The 21,593-nt window shown below is 45.1% G+C and overlaps 1 protein-coding gene across 4 annotated transcripts in view; it reads left to right on the plus strand.

Moving 5' to 3' along the window:
* Nucleotides 1-21,593, plus strand: part of CLEC16A (C-type lectin domain containing 16A) — a 231,621-nt gene that overhangs the window by 38,977 nt on the left and 171,051 nt on the right. For 3 of the 4 annotated variants that reach the window (XM_080679440.1, XM_080679438.1, XM_080679441.1), the window contains exons 9-10: nt 4,053-4,166; nt 20,884-21,115. In XM_080679440.1, coding sequence (XP_080535566.1) covers nt 4,053-4,166; nt 20,884-21,115 — 346 coding nt within the window. The remainder of the gene's footprint in view (nt 1-4,052; nt 4,167-20,883; nt 21,116-21,593) is intronic. The other variant, XM_080679439.1, reaches the window with a different exon arrangement.

A 21,593-nucleotide genomic window follows, 5' to 3' on the forward strand; every position in this document is an offset into this window, starting at 1 on the left:
AGGAGCCTCTGACTCCCCTCCACCAGGGAAAGCCCGCGGCAACCTCCGCAGCCCTTGTGTGCACCGGCGCGCGCGCGAGCGTGCACTTTCAGTCCTCCGCCTTCCCCGGCTCCCGAGTCTCCGCCCGAGAGTCCAGACTCCCCCCACAAGAGCGTGGGTCCCCAGGGGCTCGCCTGGAACCGGGGTTCACTGCAGTCAGAACTGGGGCTCAGTGAAGTCAGGATCTTCTGACTCCCTTCCACTAGGGAAAGTCTATGGCAACCTCCGCAGCCTTTGTGCGCACTGGCCCGCGTGCGCCTTCAGACTTCTGCCTTTCCCAGCTCGAGTCTCCGCCCGAGAGTCCAGACTCCCCCAGTAAGAGCGTGGGTCCCCAGGGGTTCGCCCGGAACTGGGGTTCAGTGCAGTCAGAACTGGGGTTCAGTGCGGTCGGAGGCTTCCTTCCCCCTTCCGCCAGAGGAAGTCAGCCAGGCTCTCAGCCGCCCTTCCTCTCTGCGCGCACAAAGCCCCTTTGCCGTACCTCCAATTCTCTGTGAGCTTTTCTCCTTCCTTCTAGTTGTAGAATTTTCACTCAGCCTGCTTTCCTGTGGTTCTGGATGGTGTCCGTTCTGTCTTTTAGTTGTAGTTTTGAAATTGTTGTGCGAGGCAGCAGTTTAGGTGTTTACCTATGCCGCCATCTTGGTTTCTCCTCGGGGGTTCTATTTTCTAGACACTGAGTAGAGGTGCCAGTATCTTCTTCATGGTAGTGGATGGAAATTTAACAAGAAATGAAAAATAAATCTAACCTGGCCCTTAGGTAGTTGAGTTTTACCATGAGGATTGAGGTTTCCAAAACAACCAAGGAGTGTTTTAAATACCCTGGAAATGTGGACTGTCTGGGTTTTATTCATGGCATTTTGAAATAAGCCCCAAACTGCAAGACTATTGTGTGCATACACACAGCGACCCTGGTTTAGTAGACTTCCACTAATGAGACTTTTTAAAGGCTTTTGTCATGGTTCTAGTTCCCAGATTACCTTCTGGAAGGTATCTTTTAGCAGCCTCAGTTCCCAGATTTTCATCTTAAGCCAATTTGTCTGCCTCCCCCCCCTTAAGTGTGTTTCCTTCTCGTAATTATGTAATATTTACAAGAAGGGAAAAACTCCATGGTGACCCAGTTACATAACTTTAAAAATATTTTTATTACAAGCAGTCCAGACTTTCAGGCCATCTCATTAGACTGTCAAGTAGTCAAACGTTTGACCAGAGCTCTGTTCTCACTTCTGCAAATGGCACAGGCATTTATTTGCTTTGCTGAGAGAATGTCCTTCTAACTTGGTCCCTGGGCCATTTTGAGTTTGAGGTGGGGCTGTATCCCATTGGCCTGAGGAAAGAGATGCAGACCCGGCCTCCTCGCAGCAACTCAGCCATTTGGGATCTGCAGTGGCCTGCTCACTGTTCACTCCTAGTGTCTTGTTCGGGGACTGTTTGCTTGGAGCTCTGCACTGCTGCTCACTCCTTCTGAATGCCCCTCTGTGAAACAGAGCTCAGTGCAAACTCCAGCCTCTCCTGGCAGCTTTTTCCACCACCTCATTACAAATCCGCCAGCATCTCCGCTTGGGATTCTGGGAGTCTGGCAGAACCCGAGCAGGCCAGATGCTCAGCCACAGGAATCTCACGGAACACACCCTCAGGATGCTTCAGCTGTTGGAGCCTTGCACAGCAGGGTCTCCTCCAAGGAGTGAGGGGTCAGACCACCCCTTTACTCTGAGAATCCCTTTCCTCTTGTTTCTTAGTGAAGGACCAGCAGCTCAGACACCTAATTACTTGTTTCAGTAACACACAGAAAGCACAGCTTGTAATCTGGTGTACCTCAATGTGAGTAACAGAGCCCTTCCTCCCCTGCGTTTTCATTTAGCTTTATTGTAATGTTGCCTAAGTGTGTGAAAACCTTGAAGCAGGTATAAACCCCATGTTCTTAAGCCTTACATCAGATCATCCTTACCAATTATTTTACAAGCACAACCACAAAACCAAGGAAATTCACATTAACAACATTAATTTAGTATGACAGGATTCTGTCCTGCTGAAACTATACTGCCACTAGTAAGGAGAGTGTGGTGCAGGTAGGCTGGCCCCGCTTTTCAAGTCTGGCCCGCAAACACTTCCACACACCATGCAGTGACTGGCTCTCCGCTTACTTGTTTTTCTTCATCCAGAGCTCAGGAAGGAATGAGCCCTGAGTGGGTCCATAGGTGGGAATCAGGTGACTTTTTTCCTGTGGGCCCTTAGTTAGGCGCTCACTGAATGTGGACTGACTAAAAGAATAACTAAATGATCATTAAGGTCACATTCACATAAGGTGCACAGTAGATATTTGTGGAATGAATGAACTCAGTGATTGGTATTTGTTTTGTAGTTAAGTGTGGCAATAATTTGGCCATGTGAAGGTGAGAAAACTTACCTACCTCATCATCATCATTGCTAATAGTTGAATGCCTGCCAGAGCCCCGGACATGGGTAAATTCATGTGATCGTACTATGTAGTCTCTATGATAGTAAACGTGTTTTGTATGTGTGTGTGTGTTTTTTTTTAGGTAAGTAGGTAGGTACTACATTTGGTTATTCTGCCTATACCTTTAATTTGAATTGTATTTATTTTATTTAACAGTATATTCACCCTATTCAAACAATACAAAGTGACATGTAGGGAGGGGTCTCCCACTGAACCCTGACCCTCCAGGCACCCAGTTCCACTGCCCAGAGGCAGCTGGTGTTTCAGTTTCTGCCTTTAATGTGTGTGTGTGTGTGTGTGTGTGTGTGTGTGTGTATTCACTTAAAATTTTTTTTTTAACTTAAAAAGTTCAGACAGGTAAAAACCAAGTTTTTTTTCTAGTTTTGTTCAGCCCCCTGATTTTTATCCCTGGAGACAACTATAGTTACAGGGTTTTCCTCTGTCCTTCCAGAAATGTTCTCTACCAGGGGTTCTCAACTGGAAGTGATTTCAAAACCTTTCTCCCCACAGGGGATGTTTGGCAATGTCTGGAGATGTTTCTGGTTGTCATAACTGGCGTGGGGAGTGCTATTGGCATCTAGTGGGTAGAGATTAGAGATGCCGCCAGATATCCTACAATGCGCAGGACAGCCTCCACAATATAGGATTATGGCCAGACAGTAGTGCCGAGGTTTGAAACCTTGCTCCATGTATATACATAAAAACAAATACAAATGTGCGCACACACCCTTTTTATATACAAATAGTAGATAACCCTACACTGTGCTACACCGGTTTGCCTTTCCATTTTAAAGCAAAGTAGCAGGTGTGTCTGAACGAGCTTTGTGAGGCAGTTTTGAATACTCTGATTCCTAAAGCTGTTCCTCTGAATATTGGGCAACAGGGTGGGGTGGTGGGGCCATCCCAGATGGCCCAGTGCCTTCTGATTTTGCATCCTGGCACAATTCAGTGTATCTCTGGCTCGTGTGGCTTTTCTTCCCCACAGTTTCCACACCTACCCATACTGCCATGAAATTCTGGTGTGCCGAAGCCCACCGCAGGGGTCAGCGCTCATTCCAGTGGTGGCTCTGTGCAGCTGATCCTTTGCCAAGTCCTTGATTGGAACAAGACTCACCAGCCCCTTCTTCCCGTATAACTAAAGTATTGGGCCGGTGCCTTCTAATCTTTTCATAATCGAATTTGACACTGAAATGCCTGTGGAGAGGAAAGAGTGTGCTGGTTTGGCTGCTCCTTCCCCACTATGCTTTATTTCAGCTGGATTTGGCCTCACCCAGCCATGAGGGACAGTCTTGCTTTTAATGCATTTCCTTCCGCTGAAGAAGAGCAGCCAGCCAAATAGGCAACAGTCTGAATGAAGGGGGCGGGGCGGGGGGGCCCCAACCCTAGAAGGAGAAACGTGTAACTCATTTTTGCTGAATGTCACCCATTCTTTGGATTTTGTATCACAGATATTGCTGCTTAATATGGGGCTTGTGTAGCCCAGTATCGCTGCAGATCAAGAAAGGAAGAGGTTGAAAGACTGCACACTTTAATGCAAATCCCATTTCTTCTTTCTCACCAGGTCTTCCTAATTATACATCATGCACCCCTTGTGAACTCGTTAGCTGAAGTCATTCTGAATGGTGATCTGTCTGAGATGTACGCTAAGACGGAACAGGATGTTCAGAGAAGTTGTGTAAGTCATTAGCGTTACGACTGTTTCTAGACCCTGATAAGAAGCCATGGCTCTTTTTGTTAACTTGTGTGTTTCTTTAAAACCGGAAACCAACTTTCTGCTTACAGCAACAGTGATGTCTAAACTACTTTGGGATTCAGGGAACCTAATCAGAGTCTTGAAATAAAAGCTGGGGGTCTATACCAAGAATAGATTCAGTGAATGTATGTTTTATTATTTTCAAGAAAAATGATTTTAAATATGTTACATGCAATAAACATTAATACTTCAAGAAAAACGATTTAAATATAATGTTACATGCATGATTATATGTTATTGAACATGGAATTGTACTGCTTTTGAGCCTCAGGTTGTATATCTATGAGACACTGTTATGGGGACAAAATGAGAGAATACCTTGCCTAAGACACCAATAGCTCTAGAGGCTGGTTATGGGACATCTATGAAGAGATAGGCCCCATCTGAGGGCAGTAGGGAGTGTTGGGGACTGTAGCAAATTGGAGAGTGTATGCGTCCTTTGTGAGCAGCTGCTGTTCCACCCCAAACTGCAGTCATTCTGTGGGAATATGGATGCAATATTGCTAGGTTTTCTCATATTTCCAGAGAAGATGGAAATCTGCATTTTGATACAAAATCTCCCAGGATTTAAATTATCACTCAACTGTGGCCTAAACAGGGCATATGTGGTTTGTGCATGTTTGTGCATTTTGTGCTCTGCCAAAGGAAAACACCGGATGACCAATATAATGATTTCTGAGGCTTTCCCAGCTTGGCTCCTGTGTATCTTGCCTGCCTTCACTCTTCCCCTCCTGCTCATATGTACTGAGCCCCAGGCTACCTTAGTACTGGTCCAGGTTGCTTTTCCCCAGTGTGCCCATGTTTCTGCTGTTGTACCTGTGTCCTTACCAAACCCCAAATCTGGAAGGCCCTTGCTCCTGGTTCCCTCTTAGCAAAGATCTTACCAGCTTTAAGCAGCTTATGGCAGGCATCTTGTTTGTCATTGTATCTGCTGCAGTGTGGACTGAGCAGACATGTCTGAAATGAGCCCTGAGTGTAGGCACACAGGTAAAAGGCTGGCCTTGCCCTCGGGCAGTGAGCTTTGTTGCCATATCTGAAAGAGTGGGTGGAGGGGGATCCTGTTGCATGAAAGGCCAGAACTGTATGGTGTACCATTCATTACAAGAGTCCCCTGTCCTTCTAGTTTTTTCTGGTGTAGGATAGCCAAGCCAGGCCATTTTTCTTTAAGGGAGTATTTGAGCCTCTTAAAAGGTTCCCAGAAACTTTCTGTCCTTATTGGTGGTGGCATTAGTTCAACTGTATTGAATAGGGCCTTTTCATGGCCCCTGTGTGGCCCGTCCTCTCTTTGATTCATTCAACAAGTGTTTCTTAAGTCCTTTCTTTGGACCTGGCATCATGTTACTTCTGGGGATATAGAAAATTCTAATAGTCTCTGTCACATTGGAGCTTTACAGTACAGTAGGAGAGACAAATGTTGATCAATATACAAATAACTGTACTATCTCGAGTCTTCTAAGTGCTCTAAAGAGAAGGTGTAGTGCTTGGTGAGAGGATTTAACCTAGAGATGGTAGGGGTGACAGTGTGGAGCAGAAAACACTCCCTTAATGGTGCCAATGGTCCTTGTCATGACAACACATGTGGAGCTGACTTGGTGTTTATGAAGCCAGAGATATTTCTTTGCAGCTTTCCTAAGCTCACTTTTGCAGAACGAATGTAAGTAATGGCGACAAGTTACCTTGGGCAAGTTGTTTTATCCCAGATAGAAAACAGGGAGAGCAAGCCCTACTCCAAAGGGCTCTTGGTGAGGATAGGAAGAAAATACACTTAAAGTGCCATCAATTCTGCAGGTTGCAACCCAGTCCTCAGAGTTGTTTGGTTTGGTCTTCATGTGGATAAAAGAAAATTTTATGAAGAAGTTTCACTGAAAATTGATTTCAGGATTGTCTTGAACAGTCAGAAAATCTGGTCCCATTGTGCATATGTTTCTGCAGGAAGCATCTCAGAGGCTGCCCCACCCAGCCTGCACTAATTCATACTACATTTACATGAATAACAAGTTAGAATGTATTGGGTCCCTTTGAACTTACTTTCGTCTTGTGATTTCCAGAACCCAAGATAGCTGCTAAGGCTTCATCACAGAATGTCTTCCTATGTGACACACTGCTGAGGTTAGACTTGGTTTTCCAAGATAGACCCCAGAGATGGTTGGGGTGCTAGGGTTTGCAGGTGTGTGTGTGTGTGTGTGTGTGTGTGTGTGTGTGTGTTTAAATTGATTTTAAAGAGAGGATGGAAGAGAAAGGGAGAGAAGCATTTGATGTGAGAGAGAAACATCGATTGGTTGCCTCCAACACACGCCCTGTTGTCTGGGGGATTGAATCTATAACCTGGGCATGTGCCCTGACTGGGAATTGAACCCACCACCTTTTGGTGTACTTGATGATGCTCCAACCTACTGAACCTTAGTGGCTAGGGCTGCAGGGTTTCTTTTTAAATTGAAATTGATTGGCATGCCCTTGTAAGAAATATAATATCCTTTCCCTAGCTTTTCTCCATTGATAACATCTTGCAAAACTTTAAGTACCACAAGCAGGATATTGACATTGAGACATGGGGTTTACCGTTTGAGCAAAAGCTAATTGCAGAAAGTTACTGGTGACTTCTCAGCTTCGGATACCCACTTTAGTCAAACCATCTAATCAAAGGGAGAATTTAGGAGATTTGTTCTTTTTCCCTATGGCCTCTGCTTGGGATGAAGGTTGTTCCTTCAGTGTGATAGAGGCACAGTGCTCATTGTGGTGGATTTCTGAACTGAAAATGAGATTTTTCTGAGCGTGGAATCAATTGCCATCCCAAGTGAAAGTGTCAGCTTTCTACTTCCGGTTTTTGCCTTTCCCTGGGTGTGAAATCAAAGTTTGTTGTAATCTGATGACATTTGGGAAAAGTGGAGGTAAATCTCATTTATGACTTGTTTGACAATAGTCCTGGTAAGATTTACCTTCCTTCCCTCTGAGCAAGAACAGTCTCCTATTGTTTCCTGCCTAACTCGGATGTGGTTTGGTCATACTTGTTTTAAGTTTCTTGGTCTTTTTTAACCTACTTTCTCCTTCCCGTAATTTGTAGATAAGTTACTGGTATTGCTTCATTTTTACCAGCAGACCTTTCACAAAACCAAACCAAAATTGAAGAGAGAGAAGCAGAGGGAAGAGCAGAGTTATTTGAAAAGTCTGTAATTTAGGGTTAAATTTAAAATACATCAGCATGGTTAGATAAATGTCTAATTGAAATTCATCTGTGCATTAAAATACTATGGTTCCTGCTAAGGGATAATTTCTTGCTGTAATTCTAATGCAGAGCAGATAGTATGTTTCTTGTCAGGGAAATAGAGTAAGAGAACACTAATTCTGAAACTGCTAGCATCTCATTATTCTTGCAATATGAACATATAGATTAGATTATGGGATATGCCTCATGACCTATAGGTGCTTTTTTTTAAAGTAGGGACTTTTTTCATCCTGGGTTTCTGTGGATAGATTCCTTAGTTCTTGTATTCATTAATTCATTCATTCCTCATCAGAGATTCAGTGGTGCACAAAAACAAACAAACAAACAAACAAACACACAAACACACAAAAAAACACAACCCCTACCCTCACTGGGCTTCCTATCCCCCATGGGATGTCTTGGAGATGCCTGTATCACTTATGCCATCATGGGGCTTGCCAGAGAAACTCAGTGGGCACTCACTGCAGGAATGAATGACTCAATGGGTGAACTGGTGATGGGGTCATAAGGGCCCTCATGATGCTCTTAATGACTCTCAGAACAGAAATAGCCTTGGGGCCTAACCCTCACATGCCACCTTCTCTTTGCTCACAGGAAGGCTTTGTGGAAGGAGTGTGAGAGAAGATTGCTGTAGGTGCTGTTCCACATTCCACCATAAGAGGCAGTCTAGTGGAGTGGGTTCTGGAGCCAGACTCCCTGGGCTCTTCAGATGCCAGCACCTCATTACGCTAGGTGATCCCTAGGGCAAGTTAGTCCACTTCTCCCAGCTTCAGTTTCCTCACCTCTGCAATTAGAATAACAAACATGGATTTTTAGAGAGGATTAAATGCAGCACAAAATGGTTATTCCAAAACCTGGCACACATCAAGACATACATATTAGATGTTATCATTATCATGATCTTAGTTTCTAAGGCTGAAGTACATACAACCCTGTGTCCCTTACTTGGGACCTTTCTTCTTGATATGAGTAACAGAGGCACACTCAGTGCACCCTTAGGGAGGTGCCTTATGACCAGACACAAAGGCATGGAGGGCCAGGTGTTAGCAACAATGACAACATGATGACAGCACTAATAGTAAACGTGGCTGTTTAGTGGCAGTGGTCTGAGCCCTCAGTGTGCATATGATCTCTGGAAAGTACAAATACTTAACCAATTAATGTGCATTGCTGGCTATGAATTCAGAAAGGCGAAGAATTCAGGCAAAATAGTCTTGTTTGTCCCAAAATAAAGATGCTGATTGTCTGTAGACATCATTTCAACCAGTTGTGTTGGTCACCAGCTGACTTTCTGGGGATCCTAAGGGTTGAGCTTATACCTAGAATGTTAGCTGCCTGTTCTCTGCGTGACACCCATCCTTCCTGGGAGCTGGGCCCTCTGCTGGCAGAACACTTTGCCAGGGCATGGCCTGTGGAGCCGGCAGCTGAGAAAGTAGCAGCCTGGCTTCTCTGGCCTGTGTGTTTGCAGAAGCAGCATCAGGGCTTTGGGGCTGCGCCTTCAGGGCTCTCTCCACACCAAGCTTGAGTCAGACGGCAGCAGAGCAGAATAGACCCCCAGATTGGAGTTCCCCCAGATCTTTCAGTGACCCTGACCTTACTCGTCGTGAGCCCTAGTTAGTCAGTGCTGGTTCTGAAGGACAGACCTTCTTCCTGAGAGTGTAATAGGCTTCAGGGAGACAGTTGATTGTGAACACTGAAGGGGAAAAAAATTGGCTTCTATAAATCAAGGGCCTTATTTGCCACAATTGCAAACATTGCCGCAAAAGAATTAGAATTCATATGTATTCTCGCTTTTTGCAGGGGCCGTTGTGGTCGATCCATAATCCCTCAATGGAATTACAGCTCCCAGGCACCATTGTTGCTTGCAGAGGTATTGAGTGTGGCAGCTCTGGTTCACATGTAAAAGGATTTGACAGAATCAACGAGAATCCCAGGCGCAGCATGTTCCACATATCAAGTAGGGCAGTGTTGTAGATAAGAGACCTCCTACAAACAGTCGCCTCTCCCTTTCTCCTGTGCAGAAAGTGGGGCTGGACAACTAATAAAAGTCCCATAGTATAGAGGTTCACAGAGGGACAGCCTTTATTTATCCAGGGCTACAGGTGACTGGACCTGAGGGCCCAGGGATGCTGCTTCTGGTTCATTGAGCCAGAGAAGGGCCAGGGGTTCTCGGATGGAATGGTCACATCCTGGAGAAGCCAACAGGGAAAAACAGAGTGGGCGAAGTGGGGTGCGGGTGGAGAAGGTTGTGTGACTCAGACTCTAGCTGGCTTTTCTGTGTCTTGCCTGGAAGCATGACACAGAATGGGCTAGGGTGGCCACAAGGCTGGAGAAGGATATGAGGTAGTATCATGCCCCCTGCTGAATGAGTCTGCATTGAGAGTGGTCTACATTGAGCCATTGGTGACTTCTTCCAGGTTTCTGCTAAAATCGGGGAAAATCCAGGGTGAGGACAGAAAAGTGAGGTATCCACCACTTCTGGTGTCTCTGCCCTGGGGCTTTGTCAGTTTTCATCAGCAGCCTGGCTCTTTTGGGCATTTGAGTTTTTTAACTAGACTTTGAGTACCTTGAAGCCAGGTCAGCATTATTCATTTATCTAATCAACTAATTATTGAGCATATACCAGGCTGTCTTCTAGGCACAGGAGATAGACCAGGAACGAAAACAAAGACCCCTGACCTCCGGGAGCATCTATTGTAGTGGAAAGAGCGAAGGGAACAGTAACACTTCAGTAACAGCATATTAGCATGCGGGAGGTGCTCTAGAAAAGCGGCAATGGTGAAGCAGAGAGAGGAGGGGCAGTGCTAGGATGCTGAGTGGGTGGAGTTCTCCCTAGGGTGGCCAGGCCAGGCCTCACTGAGAAGGTGACATTTGAGCAAAGACTTGAAGGAAGTGAGGGACCACATCATGTAGATATCTGGAGGAAGAGCATTTCAGCCAGAAAGAACAGCCAGTGCAAAGACCAGGGCCTGGTGTGTTAGAGCAACAGAAAGGAGCAGAGCGTTGAGGCAGAGCGAGTATTAGGGAGGGGAACGAGGGTCCAAAGTATGTGGCACCTTGTTAGTCATTGGAGGACTTGGAAGTTTTTACTGGAAGGACATCATAACTTTTGTGTCCCCAGTATTTAGCATGGTTCCTGTAGTAGATATCGATTGTCTTGAAATAACAGTCTCATTGAGGGAATCAAGCACCTTGTCTCTGATGAGCCAAGGAAATGCAGTCTTGGTCAGTACAAAGTCCTCCACCAGGAAACTTGGTTTTGCTTGGGGTGCTTTGCCTGATAGGAGGCTGAGGGGCTGCACATGGGTAACTCCATTCACTTTTCTCTCTGGGTGCTCCTGCGATTTAACGCCAGTGCGCTGGGAGGGGAGTGGTGTGAGTCACTCATTGCCTGACTGACAGTAGACATGGCAGGTGGGTAAAACGCATCCCAGGAGATGGTTAGTGGGGTTTCCCCAGTGAGTTCTGAGGCCCTGGCTGCCCCGAGTGACTGCCCACTGCCCACTCACCTCAGTGCTCATAATCTTACTTCAGGGACCTTCCTGGTAACCTCCAGCCAGGTGTGGGGACAGATTCTCAAAAGCTTCATGAGCAAAGGGGAGAAAAAAGTATGTTAATTAACTCAAAACAGTATTCTGGGTGACACTTAAACTCTGGATGGGCCATTCCTTAGTAAGAGCAGTGCTCATCTGTTGAGCACTTACTGTGTGTCAGGCTGCTTGGCTTGCTCCCCTTTTCTCCCTCCCACAAGGATTTTTGGAGCACCCACACATTCCCTGCCTCAGGGAATACAGGATGAACAAGGTAGATGAGGTTCCTGTTCCAACATTCTGGTTGGAGGAAGCAATAAACAAATGTGTCAACACAGATTTAAGATTGGATCTAGGAAGAAATAGAAAACAGGTTTGGTTGGAACCACAGAAGATCGCAAATAGCCATAGTAATCTTGAAGAAGAGCAGAGGCTCATAATAATCCAGAGAGGGAGGTGGTGTTATCACACATTCTGCACGAGGAAGCCCAGAGGTTAAGGATCATTAGTTGCAGGGATTACAGGTGTCCAGCCCCAAATCTTCATGCCCTTTCTATTTTGTGTCCTATGTCACCATCTACAATGATAGTCACTTCCAGTTTAGCGTGAGATATAGGGTTGTAGGCCAAATGTTTTGGGTACCTGAGAGTCACCAATATTTCACAATCCATTATCTCTTTTTAGAGAACAAGACAAGGAAATACCGAATAAGTGCTTGGTATGTCATTGTTTAATGAAAGAGTACATTTTATTTTGCATGAGGGTTGAACATGCCTCTTCAGTCATAAATATCTTGCAGTTAATTAGCTCTTGATTGAATGCCCGATGTGGCATTGAGGAGAACAGAGAAGATGACCTTGGGTGGGACAGGCTAGCAGGATGAGGCTGGTCTCTTGCAGACACAGCAACACCTCAGAGGTTGCTTTCTAGGAAGTCACAGCACCGTCTTGATGTTACCTGCTTTCTCACAAAGAGTGCTGAGCGAGTGTGCAGTGTGAGTCTCCTGAGCTCTAAGATTCTTTTGATTCCAGATAAATGGACATTTCTTTGGTTTATGCCTCTGCTGCTACAATGCTCCCTGATAATTGGCCAATTCATGGAAAAGAATGCCATGCTCCTCTTGTTAATGGAAGTGGCCTGTTACCTCTTCATGTTTTCCCCCTCGCTGCGTTTTATTTTCCCCATTAAATTTGGCAGCGTTGCCCAGACGCCTCGCTGATGTGGTTGCGATTGTGCATTCTGGACACGCGCTTGGGCTTTGGTTCAGCAGCCCCACATTACTCAGGGTTTGGCATGTAGCACTCCCACCCATACATCACGCTGGAGTTTATTCTGTCTGATATGTGCTTGCTGATCACCTCATTCTGGAATGAGAAGAGGCTCACTCTGCTGCAATTATCAGCCCATTTCCTTCTGAGCCAGTTGCAAAGCCATGCTGCAGTGCCATTGGTTACGTTTGGTGTAAACCTGGGTCACCGTGACCCCCATGACATTGGAAGCTCTGTGTATTTGAGACAAAAACGGGAAACAGTTATACATTGTGGTCGGCCATAATGATAGTTAGGTCAGCGGGCCACCTAATGAGTGGTACGTAAACTGTCTCTGAGCTCTGGCTGCCTGCTCCTCTGATTTGTGTGACCTAGTGTCATGCCTTTTACACCAGTCCTTTGGGGGCTGGCCCACCCTGGGAAGCTCAACAAGTGCTTGTTGCAGGGGATGAATGTTTGAGCAGTGCAACAGAAGATTTGAACACAGGGCGCCTAAAGCTACACTTCCTGGGTTCTAATCCTGACTATGTTCTCACTAGCTGGTGACCCGGGCTGACAAGTCCCACACTCTCTGCAGCTCCTTGCCCCAATCAATTGGAGGATACAGTGAGTCAATGTATGTGCTGGGCACATTTCAGATGCTCACTAAGTATTACTGATCATTGTTATTACAAAAAATAACAAGAAAGTGTGCTACCTCTTGCCACCACACAGCAGCTCTAGATGGGGGAACGCTAATTGAAGCCCTTTTGATGCATGTGGAAACTGAGGCCCATAGAGGAGAAGGTAGTGAGCAGTGCAGCCAGGACTCAAATCAGGTGAGTGGGGCACAAAGCCCAGGCTCCAGCCTCCGCATCCCTGACCATCCCATGCCATGTGTGCTGTACACCCCACCAGTCCCAACCCAAGGCTGGAGATTGGGAAGGTTGGCCAGTGCCTGGGAGCACTTGGGGAGTCTAGGCTGCTAACAAACCAGAAAGCCAGTGAACAGTAAGTTGGTAGGGAGTCAAGTTTAAAACAGAGAGTGTGATTGTTTTTTAAAGGTTAGCCCTCCCCTCCATGTCTTCCATCCTAGTGATCTGTTTGCCAAGGGTGGAAGGTAAATGACTATTTCTAGTGTGCCCCTTTGCGTCAGGCAGTATGCCAGGCATTTTTGCATTCAGGATCTCATTTCAGTCTCATGGCAGCATGCGATGGAGTTGCTCTTGTCCTTGTTTTACACATGAGGAAAGTGAGGCTGATTTGATCAGGATCACTTGGTCAGTAAGCAGGTCTGAGGTCTAGTCTCAGATCTGCCCTTATGTTGGGCATTTTTTTGTTAGTCAATATGGCTTCCTCTTTTCTTAGGGGAAAACCTTTCTTAGTTTTAATCCCTTAGGCTTAGCAGAGCTGTTTGAACAAAAAGGTTTTCGTTGCTTCCTCAGAAGGTGAGTGAGCTAAGCCTGGGAGAGCCTGGAAGGTGAGCTTCCTTCGCATCATCATTGAGGCCACTCCTATACATCCAGGTGGGATTCTGGGGCCATGTCACCTGTCCTTTCCCTTTCTGCCCTCTCTAGCTACCAGTCTCTTTTTCCCTCCTTCTCCCCTCTCTACTGTGCCACTGAGTAGGCACAAAGAAACCCACTCAGCACTATCTGCCAGGTGCTGAGGCAGGAGCACCCCAACATCATGTCCCAGGCCATGTGCAGCATGAGCTCCTTCACGAACAGCTGGCTGGAGAGGCTGCCCAGCTGGCCCAGCACCACCTCCTGACTTCCATGTGCATGCTGCCATCTGGGGAGCTGGCCAAGCACATTGTGTACCAGGATATGGCAGCTGTCACCAAGCACACCCGTTCCAGGTGACTTTGGCCTAGACAAATACAGGCTGGAGCTCTGAGCTGTCCTTCCTCGTATTCTCTTCTGTTCCCGAGTGTTCTGGTAAACTGTTAATATGCAAGACTCCATCAGTCATTTCCTTCTCTGTGAAGCCCTTTTAACTGTCCCCTCTCCCCCTCCTTCTTGGCACAGTTCCCACTCTTTCCTTTGTGCCCCAATGACCCTTTTCGCCTAGTTTCCACCTGGGATGCACGACAGTACATTGCCTGCTCCTGGCTGGACTGTGAGCACTGCGAAGGCGGGGTCTTGGCTTCTTTGCTCTCAGCCCAGCACTTGGTATCTAGTCAGGGCTCAGTGAGTGACTAGGTCCGTCCCCTGGTGCCTGCAGTGAATCCAGCTTCCCGAGTTGTCTGATTAGCTCCTAGCTTGTATTTAGGGCATTACGACAATTTGACTTTATTGGAAATCCTTTAGGTAAATGTTGTTGTTTTAATTGAGGGATAATATAAATAAAAGTGCAGTATCTCATGTGTACTGCTTGATGGCGTTATAATATGATCACATTTGTGTATAATTCAGGTCAAGCTAGGAAATATTTCTGTCATCCATGCAGCTCCTTCTCGGTCTGTAACCAACACCTCTCCTTCCCCAGCTAATCACCATTCTGATTTCCAGAGGTGGCTTTATTGTAAAGGCATTTTTAAAAATTGTGGTGAAATACATATAACAAATACCATTTGTGATGGATTAGCCATTTTTAAGTGTTCAGTTCAGTGGCATTTAGGTACATTCCTTCAAGATATTTTTTACATTTAAATGGCACTGGTCATACTTTCTTGGGGTAAAACAACTGAATGAAACAGAAGCAACTAGAATAGAAAGTGAAAGTTCCCCCAACATCAATATCATCCTCAGAAGGAACCGCTATTTTCAGTTTGTATATCCTTCTAGACTTTGCTTGGTGTAATGTCTTGCAGATATCTATCCATACAGGAAAACATGAGATATATGTACATGTTTTAAATCTATAATTTTGTTTAGAATCCTTGATTGACTGATTGTAACAAGCTTTATCACGTGCAGTGAGAGCAACTCCATCACCTGCTGCCACGGGGCTGTAATGAGATCCTGAATGCAAAAATGCCTTGTAGGGGGCAGGCCCAGACCTAGTGGAGGGTGTTCTGTTTGACATCTGGGCATCAGCTGTGCTGCCCCTCTCCTCATTCACTTGGACACCCAGGCCATGCGTGCTTCCGTCCTTCCTCCTGACTCCTTGCTCCTGACCCCTCTTGCTGCCCTTGCAGGACCTGCTCTCAAATCCTGCAGCACCTGAAAGGCCTTAGTTATCTCTGACCTCTGGGAAGTCACCTCAAGTATTCAACTTTTAAGCAAGGACCAAAGCCTTAGGTTGGCGGATGAAGGCTGGTGGAAGGCATCATTAACCAGCAGGCAGGGGCAGACACTTTAGGGAGCAGTTTAGCCCTTAGGCCACCCCTGAAGTCACATCGTTGGCCTTCAGCTGGCCCTGACCCCAGAAACCAGCCTAAATGCCAGCCAGAATCCCAGGCTTCCCTCCTGCACCCCCCAATTGGGTACTGGCCCAATCTGTGGTCAGCAAGCAGGGCCCAGGATCTCAGCGCTCCTCCCACAGCTCAGGCTCCTGGTCCCTAGGAGGTGGGCCTTAGGTGAAACCCCACCTGTGGCCTCTGGGAAATACCTTATTTCAGAACATTTTTCTCTGAGGAATGCGTGGTGTGCTTTCTTTATGTGAAGAAAATCCCAAGCCTTCTGATTTTTTACTTATAAGTGGGCTTTGCCACTTTTGGTTAGTTTCATCACACCTGCTTTTCCTCTGTGCGAAGTTCAGCTCCTGAGGGTGTCGGGCAACTTTTTTCTTTCCTTCCTCCCTCTTTTTTTGTTATGTCCTGCACTTTGGATACAGTATAGTACAGGCAGCCACGAATTCACTCAACAGCCCATCCCATCGAGGCCCTGTCCTGTTCCAGGCACCTGGTTTAGTGTTGAGAGCACAGTGGGGGTAGGTTGGACCAGGACCCATCCCCTGAGGGCTTTCCATCTATAACGTCAGGAATTATCCATTGCAACAAGGAGATTCCTGGGAGGCTGGCAGCCACAACGTCTTGAACAGAGCAGCAGGAATGATCTCGAATCTCTGCCTGTTTCACAGCCAAGCCCTATCAGCTTCTTCATGGTAACTGGGTTTTGATGTTGTTAATACTAAGGGGGGAAAATCAGGTTTTTACATTTTTAAAATTTTTTATTTTTTAAATATATTTTTATTGATTTCAGAGAGGAAGGGAGAAGGAAAGATAGAAACATCAATGATGAGAGAGAATCATTGATCGGCTGCCTCCTGCCCACCCCCCCCTACTGGGTATCGAGCCCGAGACCCTGGCATGTGCCCTTGACTGGAATTGAATCCGGGATCCTTCAATCCATAGGACAACACTTTATCCACTGAGCCAAACTAGCTAGGGCAAAAAATTAGACTTTTTAAAATATAGAAGAGAAAGAGGGAAAATAATTCCATAATTCCAATATCCAGATGATCCTTGTTGAATTTTTCAAAAAGTTAATATGCATGCATGATTAGAAATTTCAAACTTAATGGAAAGGTACAGAAATGAAAAATGTAAGTGCACTTGTGTGGCTGGGCACACACAGTACCGCCTCCTTCTTTCCTCAAAGATGAAATTTTAATATTTCTACATTCTTTTTTTTTTAAATTCTGAGTCAGAAAATATTTATTTTATACAGATGAAAGTATAAATCTTATTAAAGAGCCAAGACTGCATGAGAAAATAATTCAAAAACTTAAATAAGAGGGACTAAAGTGGAAGCTATAATGCATGAATGTTGCTATATAGTTGGAGTTTAACTCATGATTGAAAGTAAAATAGCAAATATTCATATAGTGCTAATTTCATGCCAGGCATTGTTCTAAGCAATTTAAGCATATTAACTAGTTAATTCTCATAACAACCCAATGAGATAGGTCTACATCATGCTCATTTTACAGATGAGGAAACTGTGACAGACCAGTTAAGTGATTTGCCCAAGGTCACACAGCCAGTAAATGAGAGTGCTGGGACATGACCACAGGGCGTCTAGTTCTAAAGTCTGTGATCTTAACCACTTGGCATCTTATAATTCTTCTGCTAGTAGTATAATAATAACTTTTAAGTTATAATTTCCTATGTTAATAACCAAAGTAAAGCTTTAGGTAGTAAGTGAAATACATGCATGCATGTCATTGGCCTTGGTTGTAAAATAAGCCACATTCAGAATATCCATCTTCCTATCTCCCCGACTACAGTGGACAGACTCTGTTAGGCAACCTTCTCATTACCCAGTTCACTTATTCAAGGTTCAAGTTGTTTTTAAACTCACAGTGCATTCTGAAGAGTTCCTTGTACATAGGTTGCTCTAATTTGTGTCATGGAGACATGACTCGCCACCCCAGGCATAAACACATACTCTAAAGGCAGCCATGTAAAGTTTGGCCAGTGAATGGACTGGCCTCACTCGAGACCTTTGGCCAACAATGTGGTGCCTGGACCAATTAGACTCTCTCCCTTTAAGACTTTTTTTTTCCTTTTTCTTTTTTTATTGATTAAGGTATTACATGTGTACATATCTTCCCATTGCCCCCCCCCCACCCCTCTCCCATATATGCCCTCACCCCCCAGTGTCTTGCGCAACCAAGGTACATGCCCTTGACTGGAATCGAACCCGGGACCCTTCAGTCCGCAGGCTGACGCTCTATCCACTGAGCCAAACCAGTTAGGGCTATTTCTACATTCTTAATGCAGCTTTCCAAGAAAATTGTGTTTCCAGCTGGAGCCTTTGAAAAGCTTTACCTGAAAGGGGCCCCACTGTGTCTCTTGTTCTTGCTTTTTCATCCTAGTGCTGTTTCTGTATCAGTCCATCACGCTATGGGCAGACCGTAATTACCTAACCACTCCCCGTTGATGGACATTTAGGTTATTTCCAGCAGTTTACTAGGTAGGTTACATCTTAAAGGTTTGAAATTTCCCCAGCAAGCATGCCTTCCCTTCTTCCACTCCACAATACCCGGTCACTGAGAAAAGCAGATCCCTTTGGAAAGTTTTAAAATTCATTTTCATAGTTGATTTTTTTTTCAATGTAGGCAGGGAAAGGAAGGTAACTTATCATTCTTATGTTGGATGCTTACTGTATTGGCAGGCTCTGAAAAGAATTTTATGTCTATGATTTCATTTAGTAATTTTAAGTAAGAATTACTTTCCTGATGTTTTAGACCACGAACCTGAAGGTCAGAGAGGCCCCATAGCCAAAGTGGAGTTCAGCTACGGTTCACACAGCTTGGACCAGCCCTGGGCTTTGTGCACCATTTCACTTCCCTTCGTTCCGTCCGTTGTTCCGTGCCTCTGCGTCCACACAGAGCTCAGGGCGAGTTTTCTTCATCCATCCTTGTGAATTTCTGCTCGGAACTTCCAACTGGGTGGTGTTTTGCTCCGTGTTTGGTCTTGATTTTCTGTTTCTGAAAGCTTTGGTTATGTAGGGCATGCTCTAACATTCACTGGGAGTAAGCAGTGATCAGAGGAAGCTGTCACTTCATCTCAGGGCCCTAACTTACCGGGTTCAGGTCCTTCATGAGAGAATGGGGGGCATCTGGGGCTGCATTCGATCACTCGGCATCCCAAGTGGGCTCTGATGGATGCTGTTTGTCAAGCGGTGCACGCTCATTCTGAATGCCCTGGGCTCTTGGTGGGTGGTGTCTCTAATTCGCTATCTGGGTTTCCTAGAATCATGTCTCAATAGATTTGTCATTTTTGTGGATGAATAATCCTAAGTGGATAAATAAAAATTAATGTTTGTATTTGGATGCTAATTTAGCTTTCAATTACGTTTTGTTTTGAGTGCTATTGAAATTAATTTGTGTTCCTTGAGTACATTCTATTTATTGGCAAGATACAGTGGCCCCCAGAATACAGCTGGTCGTTGTTGGGGGTAAATTCAGAAGATGGATAAACCATATCAAGATAATGGAAAAGTTTACTTGAAAACTTTCCTCTTTTTAAATGACAGAATGATGTCTGAACATCATCCAGACCCTGGAAAGAGAAAAACACTTCCATGAGAATCCTGCCCCAAAGAAATCAGGCTGTTTTCTTTTGTCTTTGCCCCTTTCTAGTCCTGGTCCATTTACAGGTAAATACTTTTTAGGGAGTACTAAATGGAACGGAGTTTGAGCTCCAGGTGTTATTTTAGGAAGATCTTGCAGGGGTCCTCAAACTTTTTAAACAGGGGGCCAGTTCACTGTCCCTCAGACCGGTGGAGGGCCTGACTATAGTTTAAAAAAATGAAACTATGAACAAATTCCTATGTGCACTGCGGGCCTGGGACGAGTCGGCTGCTAAGCAGGACAGGCAGCGGCACCCGGCGGGCCGGATAAATGTCCTCGGCGGGCCGCATGTGGCCCATGGGCCGTAGTTTGAGGACCCCTGATTGGGGGTTGGGATTGGGCAAGCTTCTATTAAAATTCTTACTCTGCTGCTCAGTAGCTGTGTGACACTGGGCAAGTCACTTAACACTTCTGAGCCTCTATTTTCTCATCTATAAAGTGGGATTGATAATCCCTATATCTATCTCCTGGTTGTTGTAAGGACTGAGATAAACCATGTTTTCCAGAATATGGAACATGAAGCCACTGGTGCCACAACAGGCCTTCATTTCTCTTAGAAGCCTTCTGACTTTCTAGGGAAAAGTTCTTTGGGGTAAACCTCCTTTGGGTATGAGCTTTAATGCCTCACTGATACCTGCTCCCCTTCTAAAGAAAGCCAACGTTTGGCGCATTCAGTTACCTTGCTTTTCTGTTATTTTTATAATTTTTATAATAGCAAGGTACACTGGTGTTCCATTTCCTTTAGTGATACACTAATTTGTTTCTTTTAAAACAAATTACAGACAGTCCTCGGGCTACGTCAGACTGACATATGTCGTTGCGTGGTTACGTAGCCATCTCCCATTTATTTATATAAAAATAAAAGTTCCATCATTTTGACGTATGTACATATGTGCTTTATGTTTTTTATTATTTATTTACCACAAGTAAAGGTCAGAAATTACCTTTCTTTTAATTTTTTTTTACTGTTTCACTTCATTACTGCTGTGTATGTGCTCCATGTGAGTGACGTAGGTGCTTATATAGGTGGGTTCCAACTTACAGCAATTTCGTGTTATGTTGCACTGTAGGAACGGATCTCCAACATAACCCAAGGACCTACAGTACTTAAATAAGAGTTAATAACAATAACAATGTGCTGTAGTTAGACAAATTGTGCAGGTGGCATATGGGTTTGAATTCCAGTTCTTCCTCCTCCTAGCTGTGCCTCAGTTTCCTTATCTGTAAAATGAGGATAACAATAGTACTACCTCATGGGGTTGTAACATTTAAATGAGGTAATATCGTCAGAGCCCTTAGAACACATCTGGCACATACAAAATACCATAGAGTGTTCACAGAAGTTTTTAATGCAAATGACTGACCTTTGGGAACATTGGAGATGGTGTTGGTGAAGTGCAGTTTCCGACTTAGCACCGTGGAATGCTAGCTGGTGTTATTGTGTTGATTACTTAATAATGATTATATTAATAATAGTCATAAAAACAACTAGGAGGTAGCATTCGTTGTCTTGGAAATGAATTTCTTGGAGCAGAAACTCTCAGAGAGCTTGATAGGTTCCAGTGAGATGCAAAGGTTCAAATCCGTCTGTTATCTCGGTTCTACTTTTCTAGACCAAGCCCAGCATTCGGTGCTTTATTAAACCCACCGAAACACTCGAGCGGTCCCTTGAAATGAACAAGCACAAGGGCAAGCGGCGGGTGCAAAAAAGACCCAACTACAAAAACGTCGGGGAGGAAGAAGACGAGGAGAAAGGGCCCACCGAGGATGCCCAAGATGACGCCGAGAAGGCTAAAGGTACAGAGGGTGGTTCAAAAGGCATCAAGACGAGTGGGGAGAATGAAGGTGAGTGTGCCCATGAACTCTGCCCTGCTTCCCGCTGCAAGCCAGGCTGTCATTTTTGTCTAGTCCCCACTGTGTGTCAGTGGGTGCTTCTCTTCATTACTGACACCAGTGTACCTCACTCTAAACCAGTGATTTTCAACCTTTTTCATCTCATGGTACAATAAACTAATTACTAAAATTCTGCAGCACACCAGTAAATATATTTTTTGCCCATCTGACCAAAAAAAAAAAAAAAAATAGGTGTAATATTTGATTCATCTACACTAGACAGCTATTTGTTGTATTGGCTATTGTTATTTTTTTACTTGACAGTCTAAGGGGAAAGAGGTCAGTGCCCCTGATTAGACAGGTATTGCATGTTTTAAAAATTCTTGCAGCACTCTGTTTAAAAATTGCTGCTCTAAACAACCTAGCCCAGTGGTCGGCAAACCGCAGCTCATGAGCCACATGCAGCTCGCAAGCCGCGGTTTGCCGCTCT

Source organism: Plecotus auritus, assembly GCF_963455305.1.
Source record: "Plecotus auritus genome assembly, chromosome: 7".
In the NCBI taxonomy this organism is placed as follows: domain Eukaryota; kingdom Metazoa; phylum Chordata; class Mammalia; order Chiroptera; family Vespertilionidae; genus Plecotus; species Plecotus auritus.